This window comes from Chiroxiphia lanceolata, chromosome 5 (assembly GCF_009829145.1).
Source record: "Chiroxiphia lanceolata isolate bChiLan1 chromosome 5, bChiLan1.pri, whole genome shotgun sequence".
Taxonomy (NCBI): Eukaryota; Metazoa; Chordata; class Aves; order Passeriformes; family Pipridae; genus Chiroxiphia; species Chiroxiphia lanceolata.
In genome coordinates, this window is record NC_045641.1 from 64,108,392 (window position 1) to 64,128,259 (window position 19,868).

At 38.8% G+C, this 19,868-nt stretch overlaps 1 protein-coding gene across 14 annotated transcripts in view; it reads right to left on the reverse strand.

Moving 5' to 3' along the window:
- Positions 1-19,868, reverse strand: part of SOX5 (SRY-box transcription factor 5) — a 641,540-nt gene that overhangs the window by 93,540 nt on the left and 528,132 nt on the right. For 10 of the 14 annotated variants that reach the window (XM_032688182.1, XM_032688183.1, XM_032688184.1 and 7 more), the window contains one exon: positions 10,520-10,643. In XM_032688182.1, coding sequence (XP_032544073.1) covers positions 10,520-10,643 — 124 coding nt within the window. The remainder of the gene's footprint in view (positions 1-10,519; positions 10,644-19,868) is intronic. The other 4 variants (XM_032688190.1, XM_032688189.1, XM_032688180.1 and 1 more) reach the window with 1 other exon arrangement.

Genomic DNA, 19,868 nt, shown 5'->3' on the forward strand with positions numbered 1-19,868 from the left:
CCTCTAGAAGGGGACATTTTGATCAAAAACCAGCCATGGAAGAACACAAAATTTTTAGTTTCTCAACTCAAAAAAAAAAAAAAAAGAAAAAAAAAAGAATGAGGGAAAAGTTTCTCACTAGGATACTGATTCTTACAGATAATTAAAATTCCTAGTTTTGAATGACTTGTATTAAAACATACATATTAAAAGACAGCTTCCATGCACTGTCCCACATTCCTCTTCTCTCCACACACATGTGTAAGCCTCAGCCCATCATGCTAATTTATAAATCCCACTCTTCTCACCTTCCTAAACAGCCAGGCAGACTCTCATATGCTCATCTGTTGTGGTAATTCCTACCCTTTATGGTTCAAGGAGATGCTTGTGAGAGAAGAACATGCTGAAGTCCCCATGGCCACAAGCACATCCCAAGGCCACATGCATGGTCACAACCACTTGCTTTGGAAGTGTAGGCAATGCTTCTGGGACTCCTACTAGAAAGCAACTACTACACCAATACATGCTAATGTAGTTTTTCTGAATTCTAGAGCAAAAACTCATCCTAAAACCAGATTATAGCTGTGCAGAGCTAGGCTCGTCTGTCTACCAGACTGGTTTTTTGCGAGCTCACTCTTTAAATGGTTTTACATTTTTCCACTGTTCCCCAATAATTTTAACTAACAAAAACAGCAAACAAAAATGAAAGCCTTCTGCAACCTATCATGAATCTTTGCACTGTTATGGTTTGGTAATACCCTCTGCTATCTTGTGGTTTAGCACAGGAGACAGATCACAAAAGAGCAAGGAATATGCTCAAACATCGTGCCAGGGCTTGGGCCACTCAGCAGACCAGTGTAAGAGCCAAGATTAGAACCCATAGACAACTAACTCTTCAGACAGTGCCCTTCCCAGGGAAGGTTTTGGGCCCCTGTCCATGATAATTCCAAGCTCTTATATATTCACATTACACAGTGCAGGAGCAACTGCCACCCCTCAAAATACTAACAAAGGTCTCAGGTCTTATCTGATAAATACGTTTCTTGCCGTTTCTCTAGAACATGATGCATCTTTCTACTATCCATAAATTTATTCCCACAGAATGAAGTTTCTCACTGAGCAGTTCTAGCTAATTCTGAAGTCTGGGAAATGCATGTCTTAACGATTTCATTACATCCTCAGTAAATATCTTATTTTTAGATGTAAAGAGTGGCTACATTTTTTTCCCAAGCTCTAGGAACATTTCAGGAATGTGAGGCGAGATATACAGTTAATAGAAATAGATATTTCCCAAGCCAGTCAGAAGTTTGCACAACTGAGAACACCAATAAATTCTCAACCAACCACATTACATTTCCATTTACAAAATTCACTATTAATCTACTAATGCATGCACGCAGTAGTGTACCTCCCTGCATCTCTCAGTTACCAGAAGAAATATTTTGTGCAGTTCTTTCATGTTCCAAACTGCCTCTTGTTATGTGTGAACTTTTCTTATAAACAAAGCATCAGAGAGAAGTTTTGTTGCTGTTGTTTTTCTTTAGTACCCTATATGGTAAAATCTGGAGCAGATCAAAGGCCGGGATTTTTACTGTGAGAACAAGCTAAAAATTATTTCATTAGCTGATGTATTATTCTCTAATATATAATTATTTCCCAGCTACTCAGCGACATCACTTTGAAGAACAGAATTATTTGAGGCTGACTATATGAAAAGAGCACAGAATTTACTGGTGATGCAGCACCTAAAGAAGTGAAGGGGATGTGGGGGAGTTGATGGGGTATATTAGAGGTGTTGGGGACACTGTGAACAAAGGAGAATACCAGTGGTTCAGGGAAGAAAAAATGCAAGGCTGAACCCTCAATTCCGTGCCAATATTTTATTTCTCTATCCTTCTTCTGGTCCGTCTTCCACAAACATACCCAGAACCTCTTTCCTGATAATTTATGCACTGCAACTTCTTTCAATTTCAAATCACACCTTCATCCTTGCCCAAAATAATCTTCCAAGATCTTGCTTACAAGAGGATTTTTCATGAAGTACGTTCACTTCCAAACCACTCTTTCTATGAACTCTCCTGTGATACTCCACTGAAAACACTTTTCTGTGAAAGTAAGTTGTGGTACAGAGCCAAGTGGACATCCTGTCTCAAAACACAAAATAACAGCCCTGTGTTTAGGAACTTGATTTTCAACTGACTAGCTACCAAGTTCATGGATATTAAATAATTCTATACTTGTGGAAATACAACAGTGGCTCTTAAACCATTTATATGTTTTGCAAAATTTTATCAAAAGAGTTTAATAAATTAAAAAATGTTAAGGTTTTTTTTAAAAAAAAAAAAAAACAAACAAAAATGAAGCACAGGAGCCAACATTATGCATGTTGCACCATTCACCCAAACTCCTAGGATGCTTTTTGTATTCCTTTTTCTGTCAGTCATCTCATTTATTCTCCTTCATGGTGTAATCCCCCCTAGTGTCTTGTCTTGTCTCCTGACAGGCTGCAAGCTCTTCAGAGCAGGCACAATTGTCTTACTTGCTATATAAATCAAGGTACATGCTAATGCTAAATGATAATGTTTTGACAGGATTTTTAAGTTGAACCTGATTACATGAAACAATAGAACACTCTGATTTTTTTTTCCCTGAAATTTTCTTCTCTTAAAAAAGGGATACCAGAAGAGGAGAAGTAGGGCGTTTATTTCCTATGATTTTTAAAAAACTCACTGTTTTCCTCCTACCTGTCTTTCAGAGACAGCAAATGAAAAATGTTGGAGGTCGTGGAAGAAGAAAAAAAAAGAAAACAGAGTGAAGAATATAAGGATTAGGAAACAAAACCAAATTCTTAAATTATAATTTCTAAAACTAAATTCCATGAAAAATACTGGAATAAACATTTCCTTATAGTAGCTTCTGTTGAATGAAAAGGAGTCTTACATTATTTCCCCCCCCATTTTTGACAAGTTCTAGAAAAAGCCACAATAATTTTACACTCAATTTATCATTTAAGTGTATTTATAATGAATAATCACAGCTAATGGCTAACTGACAGGTAATCCACTGCATCTGTTCTCACCACTCATTCATTCTCAACCCCATCACCATTTTCCTTTCATTTTTTTGGCGTGATGGTGGACGTGTAGTAAAGAGTAATGGGAAGCCGTGAAACCAGTGTTCCCTGACTTCTGGCTCTAGGCATTAGGGATTTAGATAAATAAGAAAAAAGAGTATGAAGAAGATATCACCTGGCCTCCAAGAAGATATCCAAACCGGTTCCCTGATTTTCTTTGAGATAGTTCTGGACAGTACTGACCGAGGGAGAGTAGTCTGTTCTGTATTTTAGAGAAACAATTCAGCACACAGAAGGGATGGCTTTGGAGGGACCTAAAAGCAGCCTTCCAATCCCTAAGAGGAGGTGATCAACAAGACAGTGCCAGGCTCCTCCTGGCAGTGTTTGGTTGGAGGACAAGAGCCAATGGGCATAAAGTGAATCAAGAGAGGATCAGATTTTCCCCATGAGGACAAGCCAGATGTTAAAACAAGCTGTCAAAACAGGGTTGTGCACTCTCTGTCCTCGGAGGTTTGCAAGCCCTAACTGAATAAAGCCCTGAGTAATCGGATCCTATCTCCTAGATGACCCTGCTTGGAGGAAGAGATTGGACTACAAGCCTTCTAAGGTCCCTTCCAACCAGAATAATCTTATGATTTCCAGAGCACCCATTTGCGCTCATGAATTTAAAAATCAGCACCTTTATTTGATTGTGCAAATGTGGATAACAGTGCTGTACCACCAAACATCTTTTGTGACCTAGAAACAGAATTAAAACTATCAGCCTGCTTTTACAGGACCCCATTGTTTTGCTTGTCTGCTTTGTTTTTATTAGCATTATTGTGAGAAGTCCCCACACAGAGATCAGGAGCTATGGAATTCTTTCCCTCAGAAACAGCCTTTAGATGTGTTGTTATATTTTGCAGCCTTGATGCCTTCCGTTGCATTTGCAACCTTACAGAACTGACACATTCTCATGTATGCTAAAAGGCAAAGTAGTTACCAAAAATTCCTCCTTCTTGCTGTTTCTATTCACAATGCTATTACTCTTTTCTTATCCTGGGGGGAACATGAGGGTTTAGTCATATGCTCATTCTTTTCCAAGGCATAAACAGTAGCCCTGAAAGATGACTAGCATCTTTATAAAGAAGCTACAGTATGTGGTCCTCACAACACATGGTTCCTATTTTTGTCATTCTGATAAAAGCATAGCAATGTCAATATTTTTTTTCTTGTGATTTGGTGATTGCCAATGACCTGTATGTCAGCTGACACAGTTAAATCAGAAATTAGCACTCAGTCTCTTTAGAAGACAGAAACATGGACACTGAGCACAAGAAAAATTATAAGATTGTCCACATGATACTCCATTAAACAATGAAACATGTGATCAACTACAAAACAGAGATACATCAGCAAATTTCCCTAAGGAAGTTTATGGCATTTAACTCCTAAACATTAATTTTATTGTACTGTGTGAGGAACCAATTAACTGAGAGTTTCATTTTTATCAGACATCAGAATTACTGTTCAGAATATAGATGAATAATTCAGCATATTTCAATTTTATTAGGCTTGGCTTGTTCATCTTGCACATTTTTGCCAATTTGGAAAGGTAATTAGATATTTCATCGATAACTTTTCTGTGCATTATTTTATTTAGAACACTTCCAGCACCAATGAGCTGATATCTAAGACACATACAATGTACCTACTGTATATTCACATTTTCCCCCCTAATTGGATATGGTTGAAATAGGGATTAAAGCGTTTTCAGGAAACCTCGTGTTGATGACATCTGACTGTGAACACAATATGATTTGTTACAACAAATTATCCGCAGGGGGAGAGGAGCAACGGGCAAAGAACAAGAATTCTTGTTTCCAAAATCTGGCGTATTTCCATAAAAATAACATAGGTATCAGCAAATAAAGGGCTACCTAGAAGCTTTCCTGAGAATTTGTGAATAACCTGGAAAATGTACCTGGGGTAAATCCTGCTCCTAGAAATACAGACTTAGCAACTATTGTTTCCTGAGAAAAGAAAACAAATCCTAAAAATCTTCAAATAATTCAGTTTAGAAAACAAAGTTCTTCGTCTTCCAGAGAAGAACCTTTCTGGAATTCAACAGCTTCAGTCATACTGAAAAGCCTCAGGACTGATACAACATACCACGCTGCTCTAAGTGGTTAGTCAGCATCTCCCTTCCTTTTTAATGTGATCATCAAATGGTTTAAGAAGTGATGGAGTGCAGTTTCCAAAATTAATCTTAGCACCACTGATAAAGTTTGTGCTATTCTGTGTCTTCTAGTGGAAAGCTAATTGTGAACAGTGCTGCAAATGCAGAAACACAGAAACAGCACGGGGAAGCACTCTGACCCGGTGCATTCTGATGCTTGCATTTGTTGAAGAACACCCAGTGTTGAACACCCTGAGAATACTTTTCTCAGCCTAACTCCTTCTGCCTTTCCTGTAACTAGGTCCCCAGACCTCTTCTGCTTTCCCAAATCTTTATTTCGTTCCCTTTATTATCTGTTATACAGGAGATACAATCATGCCTTAGTATTCCACATACAAATCTATACATATGTGCATTAATAAAAGGATCACACTACCTACGACTGAAGAGCAGCCTCCTCAGAGGCAGAACTATGCAGTTTTTAAAGGGCACAATACAAAACCTATCACTTACACCATTTTTATGCTTTCAAAGCACTTCACAAATATTAATTAGCTCTAAATAAATTCTAATTATTTCTAAGAGTGGCCCTAGCAGATCTGTATCATCTGGTGTGAAATCTGACTTCAGTGAAGTCAACAGCAACAGCTCCTCAGACCTCAGCAGAGCTGACATTTCACTTGCCATTGCTAAAATGCTGAGAGTCACGTCTATTATCCAGTAAGTATCACAAGTAGAGCTCATCTAGTGATAGCAGTAGTTATGGAATGCTGGCTGAGAAGAAAAAAAAGGGTTAAATGATCTGAACCAATCTATAGAGCCCAAATGTGGGAGAAGCTTTGGGAAATGCATTAACTGGGCTCTGTTTGCTTTCAACATCAGCTCAAATGGAAGGTGCTCGTCTGCTGCTAAACCATTTTAAATACTTGGGATACTGGGGTTAACTCCTAACATCTGCTCATGCTGCAGGTCACTAACTTAGTTAATCCACTTTGAAACATCAGCTCTTCATAAAAAGATTTGCATGATATGTCTATATAAAAACTACATATTACGTGTACAATAAAATACATATAAAGAGGTTTGCATAGAAGTAAAAATACTTAAATTTCAAATAACACACACTGCATGGATAACTAATCATGGAGCAAGTAAGTAGGTGACCAGTATTTTTCTTGCTAATTGTGGATAATACAGTCCATCATATACTGCCAACTTATTTTTCTCATAAGAAATAAATACTTTGGTTGTAATAATATTAAATATAAATATTAATATTAAATATAAATAATATTAACTATTTTATATATGCAAGTATAACTAGGGATGGAGGTTAAAAATCAACTGGAAGCATAGATTATAAATCTTTTTCTCAAATAGAAATGTAATCCTAATAGAAGTTCCTCTCTTTATCTCTGCCAACTTTACCACCACACAATATGCCATAGAGAAAAAAGGGGAAGTGTCAACTTGTGTAAATTGTCCCTTATGTAATGCAAACCATCTGTTTTAAAAAAACAAAACAAAATGAAAAACCAAGCCACTCCCAAGCATGATCTGCTGTGAAGAAAAAGAAAGAAAAGGGAATTTAGTGCATCAAATTGGAAGCCAAAGACCATGACCTGCCATGTAACCATGGAGAAAATATTTACCCCTCTCCTTCCCGTATTTACCCAATTTTGAAAAATATTTGGAAAACTATAATTGAGTAATTTGCTTTGCACATATTAGAGATTGATATTGTTGTATTCTTTTGAGTATTTCATCTGTCTAGAATGTCTTCAATCAGGCTGGAACACAAGCAGAAGAAACCTCTTTGTTTTCAGTAACATATCACACAATGATGCCACCACTGGGTCAGAAGGTACCTGAGTCCTCAGTCACTGAAACCTTGCAAAGCATAGGGGGATGAAGCATCAGCATACTTCTGCCCTGTTCTTCTACTCTTCTTTAGGTATCTACCACGAGGGAAGTCTAAACAGACCACTACTATTAACTGTTACAACTATATTTGTGTTGTTTTCAGCCAAATCCTCAGAAAACAAAGTACACGTAGAGCAAAAAGTACTCGTCCTTTCCAGTCTCTCCCTGGGTAAGTCACCAGTCCGTTGGAAAGCACTGGCTGAGGAATCCTACCACATACATTCTCTGAAACCACAGGGAGACATACATTTGACCCTCTGTTGGGAGGGACAGGTGAATCAGAAAGCACTGAGTTAATTTGATCTAATTATCTAAGCCGAATGAAAGCAGAACAACAGTATAACTAGCTATTCATAATTTTTTCTCTTTTGCTGACCTCAAGGTCCTCTTCCAGCTGCAGCTGTGCTGGCTGAAGAGCCCACCATCTCCAACCACAGCTCCCTGCTAAAGATTACCACTGTGACCAAGCTGCTTGTTTAATCCCTTCCCAACACATTTCCATGAAAATGAGCCAGCTCAGTTTAAGCAATTTTAACAGAGGGTCCTTGCTATCCCAGCCTGGACGGAAGCAAGTTAGGGAGTGCTTAACCAAGAAGCCTGGCCTGTATGTTGGAAGTCTGAGGCACAGTGATGAGCAGCTGGAAGTGGTTCTCTCTGCAGCCACTGGGGCTGCAGACAGCAACAACCCAGCCCTCAGGTGTGACCAATTCCACAGCTGACTAGAGAAAGACCTGCAGCACCTTAGATAACATGCTGCTGATTTTCAGACACACTGTTAAGATCTGACTTTTCAAAGGAGCAGGTTGCATAACAGTATGAATTTCCCTTTGAAGGTGTCCCCAACAGATATCCAGCATCAACGTACTCAGCATCATTAGTTAGTTATGAAAATATTGGTTGTCGCAACAATTCTCTCTTCCTTCTCCCCCAGATTTCCAAAACTCCCTTTTATTGAGGAACAATATAAGAAAATTTTCATAGTTTTCTGTTATTTGTGACTGGAACTGAATTGTCCTATGACGATTTTTATCATTCCTATGTGCAGGTTGCTAATGCTAATAAATAAAAGAATCATTGCCAGAGAATTCCTATCAATCAGCCATACAAAATTATTCTGAAAAATATATCAGTCCAGAAAAAACGGCAGGTTTTCCAAAAAGGCCAGGAAGAGAAGTGAGGCCCATTTTCATAAGGCACGTAAACTAAATTTAGAACATAGAATGGCAGTCATGTGAAAACGCTTCTAGAGGGGTCTTCTGAAGTTCCTAGGAAGGCCTTGCATCCAAAAGCAAACTCAGTGAAAGTTAGGTATTTAATCTGTTCAGAAGCTGAGCAAATTAATCAACATGTTCCCTGTTGCAGTTCTGTGCTGGTGCCCACTCGGCTCAGTTCAAGCCAGCAGAGGTGACTGCATGAAGTTTACAGTACAAGCATTTCCTAAATATCCCTGAGACTTGGACCCTAGTGCCTTTGTCACTCTTCAAGCAAAGATTTGGTCTCCTAAATCACTCAGGTGCTTTACAAAGTTTTATCCAAAGCTCTTTGGTTTACAGTCTATTACATCTTTGTCAAGTGGACAGTAGGGGAAGCAGAAAAGTGGGAGAAATATATTTTAATGGTCTGTCAAAAACATTACTTGATGTGAACATGTAGTTTCAAGGCAGCTAGGTTCTTCATTGCTACAAGCTTTCTAGGTGTAGCTAAATCCGTATATGCTTTTTTGTTTATACTAAACTGTGAGTGAAAAGAAGAAATCCTTTGGACTACTTATCACTTTTCCTCAGCTTCTCAGTCAAATTCAGTGAAACGTGCCAGGGAATCACCAAACACAGAGCTGTTTTTCCACTGGCTTCTGCTCAGTCCTAGACCTTGGCATGCAGTTAATTCCAAGCCTTACTGCCAGGAGCAGTAGCAACTTTGCTCTTTTTTCTTTCTTTTTCATTTTCAAGGTTACACAAACATGTAATGTCATATCTACTTCACAGATGTGAGGAACTATAGGTCTATCTTAAGAGTTAATGTGCATGCAGTAAAAAGAAAGGGAAAAAACCATCTCAACTCTTTCTGTCCAAACTGGACTTCATTAACATGGAACTAATTTAATCTGCCAGATATATCTAACAGGGTACTTTCCTGACCTTTTCCAGGCCTACAGTTATGGTAGCATTCACAGTCAGCGTGGCTTTCAGTTAAGCATTCTGTAACGTGAATCACTACTTCTCCCAGCTGAGAGGGACTGCATGTGAAATCACTGGAAGAACTGAATGAGCCTACATTCTGGCACTGGAGCTGCTGAAGGACATGAAGTGTTTTGAGCAATAATTTTCAGTAGTGGTCCCAGTCTGTACAATCTTAGGGAAAGGTATTAAAGGACAAAGACACAACAGTTCGCACTCAAGAACTACAATGTTCAGAAACTGAAAGAAATCTTTTTATGTCCCAAGTTTACGAAACAGCTGCAGTGCCAAGTGCTGAGTAATTCAAAACACCTGATGAATTCATGAGTTAGTCAATGACACAGATGCATACACTGACATGGATATAATAAAGCTAAACATCCATGCTAGAGACAGAGAAGGGTAGAACAAGCAAGTCCTACATAACTCAGTAGGAAACGGATGGCAGAAGAGTTGCATAAGCACAAATATGACAGCAAGTCTATGAAATTCATGCTCTAGCTAAGTCTATTCATGGACATATAGTTCCTCGATTATTCCTTAACTTGTATTTATTATTATCCTGTTGACAGGAACATGAAATCCTATAGAAGGCTTAAATAAAATTAAAAAGAAAATCCAGGGATTGTAGAGAACAATACGAATCTTTCAAAGATTAAAAAAATAGATGCTGTATTTTTTAGTGCTAGGCTCTCATAAATACACTCATAGTTTGTGTTAGTCCATCAAACTGAAAGGCATATGCTATCTTTGATCTCTGTGCAGAATCCCCGTTGAGATTAATGTGAGTTCTGTGTGAAGAAAGAGACTAGAATAGGCCCTCAGTTCACAAATAGTAAGCAGGCTGCTTCAGGAAAAAACATGTTTTCTTACAACAGTGTTGAAATTTATTTGGAAGTTTCAAATAGCTTCTCTTCAGATGCAAGTTCGTATGTGTGGTCATGAGCATGTTCACTTGTCAAAAAGACCTGTCAGAGAGAAGGTGCACAAATCTACCTGCTGTGTGAAATGTTTTGCTGTTATGCTGAAACACATAATTCATCTCTGACAACCTTTTCTCACACGGTAACGACTAATCCTCTGTTTCACCCTCATCTCTGCAAATTAAAGGCTTTGTCCATCAGTGAGGTGATACTTTTATACAGACTGGCATGAAACTGTGCCCTGTACCCATGTCCAGCTAAAAAAAAAAAAATCTACAGGACTTACTGCATCCCGCTTTGTAGCTGAAACCAGGAGGAAGAAGGAATCCTTGCTGTGCAGCTGCTGCTAGGGTTCGTTGGTCTGGAGGAAATACGGGAATCATTAATGGAGGCAGCTGACCCTGGACCTGCTGAACAGGAGAGGGAGAATCAAACACAGAATTTTTTCCGCAGACAATGTCTGCTAACACCCTTTCTTCTACTTCTGCTCTGAGGTCAGGTTGGCATACGCCTCTCTGTAACGGGGTGTCCCAGTAGCATCCACTATTCAGCTTCATCTTGATCACCAAACTCTTCACAGGAGTTACATTTATCCAAAATAAACTAAAAGGTTCCACATATCTATATAATAGCGATATCCATATACCTCCATATACAGTTCCACATATATGCATACCTATATCCCACTTAATTACTCCTCCCCACCCCAGTCCATGATGACTCTCTTATCTTTGACTGTAGGGTGGTGTTTTCTCCTCTTTTATTGCACTGTGTAACACTATCTCTGCCTCAGACAGTAGCTTTCACCCTGACTGAGCCCAAACACAAAGACATTCTCTGAGACGGTAAGAAAAAAGGCTGAGACATTTTATTCAGAAATAAAACACAGCTACGTCTGAAGCATTAGCTGTTCAACTCTGCACAGCAACTGTACACAACCATGCAAGTTAGGAAGTGGAAAATATTGTATTAAGTGGATACTGCAGGGGACTTAGGACATGCAGAAATTAGTCATCAAAACTGGAATTTGGCCATGGCACAACATCTAATACTATTGCTTTTACCCAGTTCTGCCAGAGGTTTTAATTGCTAGAAATGGACATCGTCTTTGTATTTCGCAGAGATGAGAAACAAAAAAGTTTTCTAGATTAAAATGCTGAATGACCAGTTTTAATTAAAAAACCCCACAATACTGACCAGATCAGTCAATAACGGGAGACTGACTCAAGTTTTAAGAGAGCTCGTCTAGATTTTTGATGGCACTGTAAAGCTAAGGTACCAGAGGCAGATGTGTTATTGAAGACTGCACTTTAGTTTGTGATCCACAGCCTTAAGAAACTAGAAGAATTAGTGTGTTGATAGACAACCTGCTAGGGAGCAGAGGCATGAGAAGGTGTTACTCCCTTCATTATTGCCTGCACAGCAGAACTGGCAAAAGAGAACCAGCACGAGCTCCTTGGCTGCCACAATTCAGACCACAGCATCTGCACTTAATTTGATTTTAATTTAATCTCCTGAAAATCCAGGAGATGTCTCAGTTCACCCAACGCTGTTACAAGGCATAAGAACGATACGAAATTTGGGATGATAACCTCTTAATTTATGCCAGGACCTGTCAACACCTCTGTGTGTGCTGACTGTATCTTTATAGTCTGAAATAATTTTCAGGGATGAATTTGAAGACTGCTGTTGATGGAAATTCTTGCAGTGGGAGATTAAGATTGGGACTGAAGCTGGAGTAGATGTAGCTCCAGTCACTGAAGTAGCTTGATCCATTTTTTGTTACTTCAGTATTTTCCTTTCTATTCTGATCCTGTTAACTGTAAGACATACAGACTTTCAGCTGGATTGCTGGAGAAAAAAATTACATAAAATGTGATTTGTTCACTATTCCCACTCAGTCATCCTAGCACAGCCCAGTATCTGCCTTTTCTTCATGTGTTTATTTTTTGTTTGTTTTGTTTGGGGTTTTGTGGTTTGCTTTTTTTTTAAAGACAAAGACAAAGTAACTATATTCTTTTAGAACAAAAATGAACAGCCGTGTGGAATTTTTGCATAGTACTCTTCTTCGGCAAAGAGCCACAGAACTTTTTTTTTTAAATGGTTTCCAAGGATGAAAGTGACTTTGCCAAGCAAAGAAGCTTCAAAACAGGACTCAAAAACACTAATAGAAAGACAGATGGTTCTACTAAGAGCTCTGCTGCCAAAAAAAATGTTAAAAAAAAAGTGAAAAAAATGGAGTGATGTTATTGAAGCTGACTGCAAAGTTCTCTGATGACTGCAAATACTCTTGTCCCACTGCAAGTGTTAACTCTGCCTCCAGGGCTAATATAACTAAAGCACCACACACACACAAATTGTCATTGCCAAGCCCACAATGTAGCACAAGTCTGCACTTGATTCCAAGTGACTGCCAAATACACGAGCAAAACACCACACTGAAAAATTCCCATTTAGGAAAACATTTACCACGAAAATGCCCTTTCTTCTTAACTCTGATTGCTGCATTTCATTTTTTTCAAATCGCTGCTCCTCTTTATCTCTCCAAGGGGCCTTATACCCACTAATTTCAAATGACACAACCCCGGTTGCATTAAGGAGGTAAGAACTATAGAGTGATGAAGATGGTTTGCATGGATACAGAAATAACGCAGTCAAAACAATGTGATTTTCCTTCCAGGATGGAATGTATGTAGCAGCACTCAAACAGCTACACTTCATTTTCTCCTAAATATAAATAAATGCAAACATTAGTTTATTTTAATCCGATTACCTGATACAATACAATGCAAATTACGGACTCTTCGTTTTTAAGGCTCATTTAACCACTACATCTTAACTTTTGTTATGTTTATTATTATTAACTAGAATTGCTGGGATATAACTGTTCCAAGAGGCACCAAATACAGGTCCTCCTGAGTTTTATATGAAGGACACAAAGGGCATTTCCCTCTTCTTTTTTTTTTTTTTTTTAGCCATTACTATGTCAGTTACTTCTCTCTAATGACTTTTATTATATGGCTTACATACTTTCCAATGTTTTCTGGATGGTAACTTCTCAATACTGCATTTCTAATTTGAACATAATGGACTGCAAATCAGAACTGTTTTCCAGACCCTTCAATTTGTTCTGCTAATGGACATATGTCCATAAAAAGAAATACCTCTTCAAAAATCTAAGAATGTACACAGCTATCAAGATTCTCCACTTGACAGTCTTTCTAAGTTATTACCTTTTCTCAGTTCTAATTTCCTAAAGGTGAAAACTGTATTTTAAATCTTTAGAAAATTCCCAACAGATTTTATGGGCTACAATTTCACCTTGTAACTTCTCATCTACTTTATGATGTTAGTTTGGATGATACAGATACAATCTTCCAAGGGCCTGTTTTTTCACTACACATACTGTTGCCATGATGTCAACCAATCACACAGTTCCCTGATCTTCCTTTTAATTGAATGCCACATTAACCAGAAGTATTCTTGTACTGCATGACAACCTGCAGGTGCATGGCACACACAGAAAAGGCATATAATGCACATAAAATAACAAAGAAACAAACCGAATGTCGTGAGACCAAAATATTCTATACAGTCGATTCACTAGTCAAGGAATTCATACTTTCATATCTCTGACAAGTGATTTGGAGCAAAAGGGAAGCCCACATTACACTGAAAGACGTACCACTTGACATTTAGTTTGTGAGAAATAACACCCCTTAAATAAGCTGATGCACAAGAGTTCAAACAGTCCAAGAAAGTAAAGGTTCTCTAATTCATAATGAGCACAGCAAGACATCTTCCATAATGGCAATGTATTTTAGGAGCATGAGAAACTCCAATCAAGTTTAACCTAGAGCCAAACCAGGGAACCTTCACACTTGGCACTGAAAATCCCAAACCAAGACCATCCCTGAAGAACTTATCAATGCAAAAACCAGTATGAGCATATCACAAGAAACTAATAGTGTATCTACTGTCCAAGTGGGAAACTGAGGCACCCACAGCTGCCTGTAGAGACTTTTCATTTTGAAAAGTACCTCACTGTATCTTCATTTGTTTCAGGGCCTTTGAAAAACCCGGCCCTAAATGACTTACCATATCAAAAGAAATTTGTTAGTAAACTTGGAACCAACTCAGGCTGTTGAAGCCTGGGCCAGCATCTTCAAAAATCTGTGCATGTCCTTTATGACTTGACCATAACAAACCCAACCACACAAAGTTGCGCATTCAGTGTAGCCAGATTAGATTCCCAACATTCCCAGCTTCATTATAATTGTAGTATTTTCGCCTAAATTCTGGTATCCTACCTACTTTTAGGAACATACTATGGTTACCACAGCTACCTAAGCACTAAGTAGTATGTTTTTAACAGTTACCCCTACTGTTTGTTACTAGCTCCTGCTGTGACTTAAATAAATTTAGATTGCAAACAGTTGACAACTACAGTTCTACTCTATTTTCTGTAAAGTGTCACGTGTGCTTTGGGTCACTATGCAAATAGCTACGCATACAAAATACTTTAAAGAAACATTAAGATTGCAAAATCAGACATTCAAATCTTAGGAAGTGCCAGAATCAGGGTAGCATGCATGACCTTATGTCCTTTATGCCCATGCATCCTGACAAAATCTTTATCTGAAAGTTCACAGTTTCCTCTCCCTCACACGACTCTTGCTTAATCTAGAAGGCTTATAATATTTCTCAAATAACATAAACCCATACCTTCAACAAACCTAAGCCCCTAACACAGCAGCTGCTATTAGTTTTCTTTATTTTCTCTTCATACCCCTTCACCAATTTCATTTCCGCAGTCGCTCATTACATGTTTATTAGGATCAGCTTTTATATAAGTTTTCCTCTCTCCAAGGTAAATATCTCGACGCATTTCTCGGCATCCACACAGAACACTTTCCACTGAGGGGCGGATACTGCTCGTCCACCCACCTCTAGTTCTTCAGAAGCAATTCTATCCATTTTGGTGAGACTGGTGACGGAGTAACGAATTACTCAGTGTGAATAAGAATGGCTGCTAAAAAGCAACGCTCTCTTCTCTACAAACTGACAACACTGAGCAGTACTTTACTCTTGAACTGTTCAGCTGATGTGCCCTTCAGGAGCCGTATGAGCATCTTTGCTGAAATAGAGTCTTACGTGGCTTCTTCACGTAGAAGCGTGGCTAATTTTTGTTTTCATTTGAGTTATTCTCAGCTGCCTCAAATAAGTTCAGATTTTACATTCCCAGAACAGTGGATGCACATGAATTATTCCATTAACTTCAAACCGTTGTATGAATATCTTCTTGCCTGCGACGTGTTTGTAAGTTAAGCATCTCTTCTACTGTATATGAAAGAATGTAATGCACATTTAACATGCAGTAACATAAATCTGTCCTTCAAAAATGACATGTTTCATTGCATTGGTCCTCCTTCCTCCAGAAACACTTGGCTCATGGTGGTGCACACTATGCTGAAGGACTGGATTCTTTAATTAGCACATGTGTTGGCCATCTCTTTCTCTCTCCCTCACCCACCCCCCCAATGTCTATCTTAAGGGAAATAAAAATATATGTCCTCATATAACTACAATCTGCTATTTTCCCTTACAGTGACGTTTAAAATAAGAAAAGAAAATGTTGTTCTCTTTCTCTTCCCTATATCAGTTCCCTAAATTGACATACGTGTGTCCTAAATCTTTACAGCAGGGAGCCCTGCCTATCCAGGTTATGATGTGATAAGTCTCCTACTGAATTTGAGGTGGCTTTTTATGGGGTGCTTAGTGAATGCTTAGGATGCAAACCAGAAGGTGGATGGCAAGAAGTAGAGATGTAGAGAGGAAGACACTGATGGGACAGAGAGCACATCCATTCCACCCCATGCTCTGTAGTTTTTACCACTGCAGAGCAACTCACTCTTCTATCAGACTGGTAGAGGGTATCCTGACAAAGGATTTTGTGAAAGTTTTTCTTCCTAATCACTACTTGTAAATTCTTCTGCAGTGGATGATTTGGGTCCTAAATATTATTTTTCCCTTTGATGCGTAAGAGGCTTACACAATTCATACTGGTACTTATCAAAATCCACCCTGTCCAAACACCTCAGTTCACTCAACAGCTCTCACTGTTCTCACAGTTGTTTGCAAGCAGAGATACTGATGGTAGAAAACACACTCTCCTAGTGGCAATTGTTTAAGAAGCATAAGGAAGGGTATTTAGGGAGACACCTCCATCACTCACCATACACACAGAACTCCAATAGCACAGGAGAGCTCTATTTGGAGAGTGGTGTGGAAAAAAAAAAAAAGATTAGTTTGATGGAATGCGGAGACAATCCTGACCAAGCAATATTATATACACAACCTGGCTCACGGAAAATACAAGGTAAAAACTTTCAGGGAAAGTGAAACGCGTCTCGGGAATTACATAAACTCTTTTCATTTTAAAAAACCAAGGCTTTTAAGGCTGGAAACTTTCTGTCTCTGCTCAGTCCTTCAAGAGAACGCAGGTGTCACAACCAGCATCCATCTCAAATTCATCTCATCAAAAAGTCTGTAAATGAACACACACTCAGCCTTTTTAACTAAAGTGCAGAGAAGTGCCTTAAACTGCCAAATAATACAGACAGTAGCTGTTTCCATGTCAATAACTTGCTTCCAAAGGCTTCCATCCTTCACTTCATACTACAGAACAAAATGCACTGGTGAGAGACAAACACCTCCAGCAGCACTTTGAAGGACCGAAGCCAAAAGGACTTTTTGCATTAAGGAACATCTCTTGGATACCTCCAAAGGAAAAAGCAGTATTACTTATTCATTTCTGTAACTAAAATAAAGAACTTCAGAACCCTTTTTTTTTATATTTGATTTGGTACAGAAAAAAACACAGAGAGGAGGGAAAAGCAGCAAGATGACGTTTTTGCATTTGGGATGACGTGTAACAAGAAGTATTCATGCTTGTGCCACTTAGCACATTAAGTAACCTACAGGACAATTCTGCCACAAAGGCATTGGAACAAACAGCCTAACTGAAAAGGAAGAGACTACCTGCAATAAAAAGAACATAAACTGAAATTCATTCCAATATGTAGCTGTTTTAAGACAAAAGCCTAAGAGTTCACACAGGAACAGCTGCTCCAGACTATACAACAGTGCGTGGGGTTCTCTGGCAAAACCAGGACCTTCAGAGCAAGCTACTGTGATTCAGGTAACAGCTACACTGGAAGACTGAAGTGCACTCTCAAAAGGACCCTTTTTAATCCCAGCTCAACTGCAACACAAAATAATTTGCTCTGTCATTTTTACAGAAGAAGATGATCCATTGTTTGGCTGACTGAGCCACTTGTTTCGTGAAGAGGTTAAAGTTAGCAGAGGACACAAAATTGGCTTTTGAGGTATGATGACCAATGTCTCAGCCAAATTGACTTATTTCACCTTACTTAACATTCACACAAATACTATGTTTCTCATGGCATATCTTCCAAGCACCTGGGCACCTTGTTTAAATGTTAGTACCCTTCCTAGACGAATAAGCCAGGACTATAATGGAAACCTGCCACAAACTTGTGGCTGTCAAAACTGCTGACTTACATGCTATACTGTCCTCCATTTGTGCTTTTGTTGGCTACAACCAACTTGCTCCTAAAATGCAACTGTCACATAGCAAGAGTTAATCTGCAAAGTCACTTCCTTCAAACTGGAAAATCTATGAGCTTACATTAATGACTGATGCTACCTCGCAGAGTATGATGGAGCACAGAGTTTCCAGATGCTTGGTTAATGCTTTTCCCAATGAGGTCTGGACCAGTGCTGATTGCTCTAGCAGTAAGCTATTCAGTGAAACATTTGTCAGTGAAAAGAAAACAGGTGTGAGATTTCCTGATGTGATTTAAAAGACAGCATGCAGGATAATTTCTCGAGCAGTGCATGTGTACGGTTTTCTACAGCTGATCTATTATATATTGGTTCAGTTATTCAAATTATAATGAACTGTGGGTTGATTTGTACATAAAGAATCACAGATAAAGAGCAGTATACTTCCCTTGTCATTGTTGATAGCAGCCTTCCAGAAGTGACCTGCACACTTTTTCTTCCGATTTTCCACGTTCTATTTAAAAGGACTGAAGTGGCCAAGTTCTGAGTCTTGCGTGCTAACCCAGACCTCTTTCTTTTCAAAGTCACTTCTTTGGTATACCCAGTGCTCGCATTTTACTAGATAAAAAGTCTTTGTCCAGCAGTACCATGGACTGCTGTAAAAAGAGCTCTGGAAAGAAGGTCTGGTATGAAGCGCTGCTGCAGAGGATGAAGGGAAGAGCAAACAGGGCAGTTAACGGGGGATGTTTCTATTTGAGGATGTCAGATTGACAGGATAACAGTCAAGACAGGTGTGCAGAATCTAGAGGACTTTTCCTGTAAGAGCACAGGGCTTTTTCAAGGTTGACTCAGCAAATCTCAAAATCATTAATCAATGGGTAGGCTGTAAGAACAACAGGAATGGGTAGGAAGGCTCAAAACTAGCATAGCACTTAGAGAGGAGGGAGAAGCGGAAGAGGAAATTTTAGTGTTGTACACCATCACAGGCAGAAAGTCTGGCTCCTTTTTGACAGATAAATTCTGTGACCTAGGAGAAATGCCCCACCTTGCTATCTCTTCAGCGCTTTTGAGGTGCCTTTGGGCTCATCCCAAATATTGCTGCGTAAACCAGACCATAAAATGCTTGGCTATAAACCTGCCCAAGATGGGTTTCAGGTTGAGAATGCATCTTAGGTATTTATTCTAAATAATTTTCTAAAATAACTTCTAACTTCTTTCTAAATAATTTCTAAACTTATCCTAACTGTGGTCCTTACTCCTGTGTAGAGTGAAGCAATGCAGCTTTTGGGGTGTGAACCTACTAACCAAAGACTTCTTTAGTGCATTCTCCCCAAAAGATCAAGATCAAGAAATGGGTGGCAAGACCAAGGCTGATGTCATTATTCCTAAGCAAGTGGTATTTTTGTCATATAAAGTTATTCAGAGGTATCTGTGTTAAGACTAACTGCTACACCCCCCCCATTACTGCCTGTTGATTTTTCCACAACATATTCAACTAATCATTTTGATGTATAAATTGCAGCAATATTTTTCCTGTCTACTGTTCCAAACCCCCAAATTCTTACACTGAAACTGGGAGAACAGTTCAAATTAGGAAACCACTGTATTTGAGATGGTGTATAGATGATGGCTGGTTCCACGACTTCATTTTTGACACAATGGTAAGGTCCAAATTCATGAACAAGATCAATGTCTAAGACCTAAACCACCAATAGTGGACTGCCTTCTTCAGAGACTGAGTATTTTACTGATGGCACAGAGGCACTCGTGGAGAACAGCTGTGAATCAAGAGTAGCACTCAGCCCATTGTTCAAACACTCATGAGTCACCTATGACACGTTGCTTGCAATGATTCTCTAAATACTTACAGCAAAATATTTAAGTCTTAACAACTATTATGAAACAATTCTACTTTTATAGCCCCTAACGCAGAAATCTTGCCTACTTATGTTAGTGGACACAGAAGACAAGGAGATCATTAGAATTATGCCTTATAATAACTACTTCTTGTTTTGGTTTGGGTTTCTTTTGTGCCAATTTCCTTAATA